At 55.2% G+C, this 7,150-nt stretch overlaps 1 protein-coding gene across 3 annotated transcripts in view; it reads left to right on the top strand.

Moving 5' to 3' along the window:
- The window catches only part of LOC101934877 (alpha-2-macroglobulin-like), a 62,860-nt gene extending 56,489 nt beyond the window's left edge, over positions 1 to 6,371 (top strand). Inside the window, exons 31-36 of one of the 3 annotated variants that reach the window (XR_010598651.1) lie at positions 264 to 391; positions 1,704 to 1,794; positions 3,352 to 3,420; positions 3,837 to 3,939; positions 4,880 to 5,058; positions 6,206 to 6,371. Coding sequence is in view for 2 of the 3 variants with exons in the window: in XM_065584658.1 (XP_065440730.1) it covers positions 264 to 391; positions 1,704 to 1,794; positions 3,352 to 3,420; positions 3,837 to 3,939; positions 4,880 to 4,921; positions 6,206 to 6,231 (459 nt within the window). In the remaining variant the exon portion in view is untranslated. The remainder of the gene's footprint in view (positions 1 to 263; positions 392 to 1,703; positions 1,795 to 3,351; positions 3,421 to 3,836; positions 3,940 to 4,879; positions 5,059 to 6,205) is intronic. The other 2 variants (XM_065584658.1, XM_065584667.1) reach the window with 2 other exon arrangements.
- Positions 6,372 to 7,150: the final 779 nt, after the last annotated feature.

The following is a 7,150-nucleotide window of genomic DNA, read 5'->3' on the forward strand; positions in this document are numbered from 1 at the left end:
AGAGGGAGAGGCTGCTGCTGAGGGGAGCCCATCTCATTCCCATGGAGATGGCAGGGTGGGTGGGCTGGGTAAGGAGGGAAGGAAAAGAGAGGAAGAGATGGGGAGGAGAAAATAGGAAAGAGGTGTGAGGAGGAGAGAGAGTTGACAGAGAGAGTTGGAGAAGGGGAAAGAGAGAGAGAAGAGATAAAGGAAAGAATGAAACTGAGCGGAGGGAAGGAGATGGACAGATGGAGACACACAGAGAAATGTGTATTCTCTTTCAGACCAGCCTGAGGTACAACGTGCTCCCCAAGCCAGGCGAGGCGCCATTCGCGCTGGAGGTGCACACAGTCCCCAAGACATGTGACAGCCCCAGGGCCCAGAGGACCTTTGACATCTCCATAAACATCAGGTAACTCCCCCTCGCAGGGCCAAGCCTTCTGTAGCAGCCTTAGGGCTGGGGACACGTCACTCCAAGAGCCCCCAGGGGTGAGGGGAGACCCCAGAAAAGTAGATATAAATCATTATTTTTCTAAAAATTAAAAAATGGATCTTTACATTAAATCGTGGTATTTTCTTAACTGTAATTGGTCTTTTCAATGTCAATCAGATTTTGTATTTCTGTGTTATCAGCTCTTCTCCCCCCCCCCCCCCCCCCGTGATTGTTTTGTGCTTATTACTCTGAGAGCTTCAGTAACATCCTTTGTGTGAGAGAAACACAAAGTCAGACACAAAACTGCCCGGCCAGTAGCCCGTCCTCTATCTGCAACCACCACCACCCTCCCACAGAGCGAACTACCCCCAGTCACAGGAGCTGAATGCTTTGACTTGACCATTCTCCTTCAGCAGGATTTGCAGTCTGAGTTCAATCAGACTCGTGCTCCTAGATCACTTCGGTGCTTTTATAAAACTCACCCTTAGCTGCCAAAATATGGGCTTAGCGGTGTGTATATAAAAAAGCTCACAATTGCTTTGCTAGTGTATGGAAATAACGTCCCAGTGCTAACACTAAACCAGTTTGGATCTAAAGTGACAGAAATGTTATCCCAATAAAACCGATGTTTTTAATAATAATACAATTTTAGCCCCTGATGCTGCAAACACTTCTCACATGTGCTCCAGTTTCCTCACCTGTACCTCTGTTCATGTGACTGGAACTAGGTACCTGCTAAAAAGTTTGCAGAAACAGCACCTTCACTTCCAATATTTTGGTTTTTGTGTGCAGAAGTTTTGTAAACTTCTAATAGGATCCTCTAGCAGTAGTAGCATTTAGAAACACCGGTTTTATAAGTTAGTTCAGCACACACTGTAATCTAAAGTTTTAATTGCACAAACCTTTACACTGATTTTCAAAACCTGAATCACATATAAATCAATTATATTTTAAAAAAATCAAGTTATTTAAATCCCAATTTCAGTTGCTCCCTCCTCCTGCCCCCACCAATGATGGGCATATTTTAACTAAACCCCTTATTGGATGGGAAGCCCTGTGCTTGAGGGACTTTCAGGAAACTTACACTGCTCCAGGGCAGGACTGAGGGGCATTGGCAGGGCTGTGTGGGGAGCCCAGGACTGGAATAGCAGGGGCTGCAGGGCAGCAGTGAAAGCTAGTGGCAGGACAGGGGGCCACTGAGGGTGGGAGATGCTGCAGGTCAGGGTTGAGGTGCATCAGCTCTGTGCTGAGATGCATGAAACCTTGTTTCGTTTCCCGCTTGGTCTCCCAGTTACACAGGGAAACGCCCCGTCTCCAACATGGTCATCGTTGACGTTACGATGCTGTCAGGATTCATCCCTGTGAAGACATCAGTGAGGAAGGTAACGGCCCTTCTGTGTATGGGCGGCAGCTCCCCAGGGGTATCTGCCCCACACCCCAGCGGAATCCAGCTCCCCACAACCCGAACCTCACGCAGTGGCCATCCAGGGTCCCTTGACTGCAAATCCACTTGAGGGGTAGCTAGCCCCAGGTTAGCTCCAAACCCCAACCCCTCATTTGCAGTCTGGCCTCTCCCTTGTCCCTTCTCCAGCATTAAGACCCTCCTTGTCTCCCGTCTCTTTGATCCCATCTTTTCTTTCTGACCCTCCCCTGATTCCCCACTCCTTCCCCGTCCCGTCCCATCCCCCTGAGCTCCCACTCAGTGACTCCCTGATGAATTGTTATGCACAGGGTGAGCAGGCCCGGTTGGAGGCACCTCACAGTCTCCCTTGGAAGGGACAGCACTCCTGTCAGGGGAAGTCAGGATGGGCTCATGGGGTGCTTGGGAGAGAGAGTGAGGAGCCTCCACCTCCCTGTGACCCTCTCTGCTCCCCCAGCTCTAACACCCCCCCACAGACACACACTGCAACTCCTGAGCCCACGCCAGGCCGTGCATCTTCTCAGTGAGACCCAGATAGTGGGAGGTGCCCATTCAGGGGCCCTGAGGTGAGATCTCACCAGATTAATGAAGCCTGTGAGAACAGAGAAGGTAGTGCCCACAGCCACAACCCTCCCCTCAGGGGACGGGTCAGACACTGAGCTGATGCTGCACTTGACAGAGTCCGAGTCCCACAGGGTGACTTAGGGTTGCCAGATATTTCAAAACGACAAGCCCAAATGAGTCTCAAAACAAGCCCCAAATGCACCACTCCTTGAACAACCACCATAAGCACTGAGGATATATTCCTCCCACCTTCCCCACATAACACCCCCCCACACACACTGCGACACCCCCCACACTCTTTGCCAAACCGGATGATCCACGGTGGCAGGTAGCCCCATAGGGGCCTGCCCGCCGTGGGGCTGACTCACTAAAAGAGCCGTGCACCCACCCGTGGGGATGGACTGCCTGGTCAGGACGCTGGCCCCAGGTCCAGCCATACAGCTGCCAGCACATCTAAGCAAGAACCTCCTAACACCACCCCCTGCACCCAGTCATTGTGGGAGGGCTCTGGCATGGACAAGGGTGACTCCAAGTGCCAGTGAGGCAGGGAGGGTGTCTGATTGTTGCCAGCTGGGGCCCTTAGTCTTACCGGGGGTATCGGAGTTTGGGGAGTCCAGGCTAGTGCTCCTCTAAGTCCTCTGTCTGCTGAGCTGTCTCCCAATCTATCCTGGATTTCTGCCACGGTCGCAGTCTTCTTGCTGCCACTGGCAGCCGCGGGCAGGGTGCCACATGGTGGGCAGCGTGGTGGGTGGTGGCGGCCTGGTCTCTGGGTCAGGTTTTGGAATTCGGATGCTCTCAGGCTGGGGCATTTCACACCTCAGTGCACTAGGTGGGTAGGGCCACGCTAGAGACTCTACCCCTTCCTTTAAGGCACCAGCATCCCATTGCCTAGCGCTCTGGGGGGTTCAAAGCGGGGCTCAGTAACATCCTGCTTCTCTCCCTTGGCCACTGGCAGCTGGAAGGACATAACCACATCCACCGCACAGAACTGAGCACCAACCACGTGCTGCTCTACATGGAGCAGGTGAGTGCTCAGATGGGGCCGGGATGGGCCAAGGAGAGTCACCCCCATCATACCCGTGATAGAGGCACTGAGTGGAGGGAATCTCCCAGGCCAGGGCCAGGAAAGACAAATCCATGTATCCCCCGCCAGCTGCTGCTGCTCCTCAGTATTTCCCTTCAGCACTTCCTGCTCCCCCAACATACAGAGCCTACGGGTACCGCGGAGAGCGGCTCGTACCCGGGCGGGGGAGGGCAGGGCTTCTCCCTCCTCCCCCAGGGCCTGATCCTTGCCAGGCCCTGCAGCCAAGGCGGGCAGATGCTGCACCTGCAGGATCATGGGGGGGAGCAATGGGGGAACACGGAGGGGAGATGGGGAAGGAGAGGATGAGGTGGCTCAGAGCGTCCTCCTGAGTCTCGTCTGTTTCCCCCTGACCCCAGGTGAGCAATGTGACTCAGAGCTTCTCCTTCGCGGTGGAACAGGACTTCCCCGTGCAGAGCCTGAAGCCGGCACTGGTGAAAGTCTACGATTACTACGAGACGGGTGCGTGTGGGGGCAGGGCTGGGGGGACATTAGCTCCCATGAGCCTGTCACAGGGACGGGAGAGGCCACAGTCAGAGCCACAGGGGACCCGCTGGGCTCGGGATTGTGTTTGGCCTCGTTCTCTCGATGATCCACCTCCCCACTCCTGTGCTGCCTCCTGAGGGTGGGGACAGGCCTGGGGCTGAGCTGGGAACCTCACGCCAGCGCTGCCTGCTCAGCGACTGCCCACGCAGGTTCAAAGGGCAAACCCCATTCCCTTCTCCTCCTGCTTCCATTGAGCCGAATGGCCCTGCCGCCACCATCCCTGACACTGGTTTGTCCCACGCAGACAGCGTCCCCCTCTCATCTCTGGACACAACAGGCCCATCTCAGCAGCGTCACCCCTCTCCCAGATGAGAGTGTGGGGCACACCAGGATTATGGGCCAGGGATCATATTCCACTGGCCTCATGCTCGCACCATGAGCCCCAGACCCCTCCCGCACTGTAGAGGGAAGGTGCCAACCCAGGTGGGTCAGAGCCAAAAAGATCTGGGAGGGTCCTGGGTTCAGATCCTGCCCTGAGATCCCAGATCTGGGTGTGACCTGGGGGAGGCACATTCGCTCCTCCACCTCCCCAGCTAGGACATCGGGTGACAAAACCAGAGCCCAACAGCAACCCCGGCGGTCGTGTGTCAGACGAGGTGCAAACGGCCATAGGGCACCTGGCACAGACCTGCTGGAGATGCCTGTTGTGCTGTAGCCTTGGGGTAACCTTTGCCTTCCTCCCACGGAGCCCAGCTGAGGTTCCCCCAGTGCCTCTGGAGACAGGGCTCCCTCCCCTCCTGCCTGAGATCTCTGGTGCGGTGCCAGCTCTCTGCCGCAGGGCCTGCTGGAAGTGCGAGGAGTCCTGCTTGAGTCTCACACAGCCCTGATCACATCTCCCTTCCCTTGTGTCTTCCAGATGAATTTGCCATCGCTGAGTACAGCGCCCCCTGCAGCAATGGTAGCATATGAAGAGCCATTTCCTCCCCTCGTCCTGCTCACAGCACCCCCGGATCTACTCCCCACTGCGAGAGCTCAGCTCCAGGCAGTGCATCCCCGGTGCAGTCAGAGCTGGTGGCTTTTTCCCCCTGCACAGGGGTTTGTTGCCTGCACTGATGGCGTCTTTGCTTATTCCGGGGGACAAATGCTCCTTTCATCCCTCACTTCATACATCTCCCTGCTGCAGCCTCTGCCTCGTGAGCCGTATTGAAACTGTGTCATTGCAGTGGTTTATGAGAGGCACTTCCAGGGGCGGGGTGAAGGCTCCAGCCCAATCAGACCCAGCAAGTCCCTGCCATCTCCCTGGGTCACTTGTCTGTGTGACGTTTTCAGAGATGGGCTGTCCGGGCTCAGATCAAATAAGAACCTGAGACCGCTCAGCCTGTCCTCTAAGCTCAGACTCCTTGCACCCCCTTTTCCCCAGCAGCTGGGTCTGAACTTCCTGCTTCTGGGTAGGATCAGATGAGCCAAAATATCCGTGACAGGGAGGATCAGAGAGTGAATGAAAGAACCAAAGCACAGGAGAGCCAGACAGACAGAGGTGGGGAGGGTCTCCCAACAGCAGGACTCAGCAGAAGCCTCCTTTCCCCAGCCCTTGTTCTGCAGGTCTGAGAGGCCCAGGGAAGGATCTCAGCATCCAGGGGCTTCTCTGGGCTCCATTGCCCCTGGTGCTGATCCACAGGCAGCTGCTCAGTCCCAGTGCAGGGAGCTCCCTTCCCTCCCCTGGACACTGCTGGCTCTTGTGTAAATGGATTCACTCCAGTCTGCGCTGGGTCCCATAGGAACAAAGGGGCGGGGAGAGAACGTGCTCCTCGGATCCGCACCTCGCTCCCGAAGTCAATGTCCGAGCTGAGCCTCAGCATGTCTATGGCACCGAGTATCTTGTGGCCCCACGTCCATCCCAGCTGGGCTGCCTCCCTGCCACATGGCTGCTCTGCAGTGTCAGACACAGCAGGGATGGTTCCAGCCAGACCCTAGGCTGACAGCCAGCGCTGGATCCTGTGTTGCAACTCCCCAGTGCTATGAAATCTCCGTGTGCAGACAGATGAAGCATGGCCCTACCCTTGGTGGGGAGCGGTCAGGGCCATGGAATCTTCTGTCCAGGACCCTAGCTGTGCTGTGCTGTGCTGTGCTGTGCTGTGCTCAGACCTGGATGTGTGTTGCTGGCTCTGTATCAAGGCCTAGGGGAGATGAGGCATTTCTCTTCTCTAAACCCCTCCTTTTCCTGTTCCTTTCTCCCTCACAGTGGGAGCCGAGCAGAGCAACGTGTGAGGGATGGAGTCGTGTTCCGAGACTCCCGCGTCCCACCTGCTTAGCCCCTGTGCAGGCTGAGGCGGTTGGATGGAGCGACAGAGAGAAAACAGCAGCAAGAGGGAAACAAATATTACTAATAAATGAATTCACCAACCTGACCAATGGCTCCTGGCCTCTCTGTTCCCAGCCCCCTTATCCCTGTTCAGCCCCAGATCACAGCTTCACCCAGGACTTCTCAGGCCAAGTCTGTCCCATCCAGCTAGGGCTCTGCCCTGCGCAGCCAGCCAGGGGAAAGGGTCTGTGGGAAAAGATCTGCTAAGCACCATTGTGTCCAATATCCCTCACCTTTTCCAGTTAGCGACTAGTGCGGGATGTTCCGTTCTTGTAAACATGAATTGTGGGACTGTAGAGTCTCTCTGCCCGCTACAGGATGGAAACAGAAATACTCAGCTGTGTCCGGGGGCCTGATATGGCTAACATGTAATGGGGTCTCCTTTGGATGGAGTGGTCGAGGCCTGGGGATTTGGAACACCAGCCTGTAAGTTCCATTCCTGCTGCTCCCATGAAGTGCCAACTGGCCACAACGCGTAGCATTTTAACAAGTGGTTTGTCCTAGAATTGAATGGCATGTTTCAGGGATTTATATAATATTAGTTGTAAATGCCTCAGCTAATGGGACTTCCAACTCCCTTCCCTTCGGGAAACTACTCCACAGTCTGAGAGCCCCTTCACAGTTAGAAAATGTTTCCTGAAACGCTCCCCTGTTCTTGGTTTCAGCCCATTTACTCCTAATTTTACCTGTTCAAGTCCCCTAAATAATGTTCCCTCTTCTTTTGGTATTTACCCTATGACGGGTTGGATCACAGAAACAGCCTTTGGGGCTGCCACCTGATGTGCTTCGACTACCTCTGAGCCTATTTTCCCTCCTAGCTTGGGA

Source organism: Chrysemys picta, chromosome 1 (genome assembly GCF_011386835.1).
Source record: "Chrysemys picta bellii isolate R12L10 chromosome 1, ASM1138683v2, whole genome shotgun sequence".
In the NCBI taxonomy this organism is placed as follows: domain Eukaryota; kingdom Metazoa; phylum Chordata; order Testudines; family Emydidae; genus Chrysemys; species Chrysemys picta.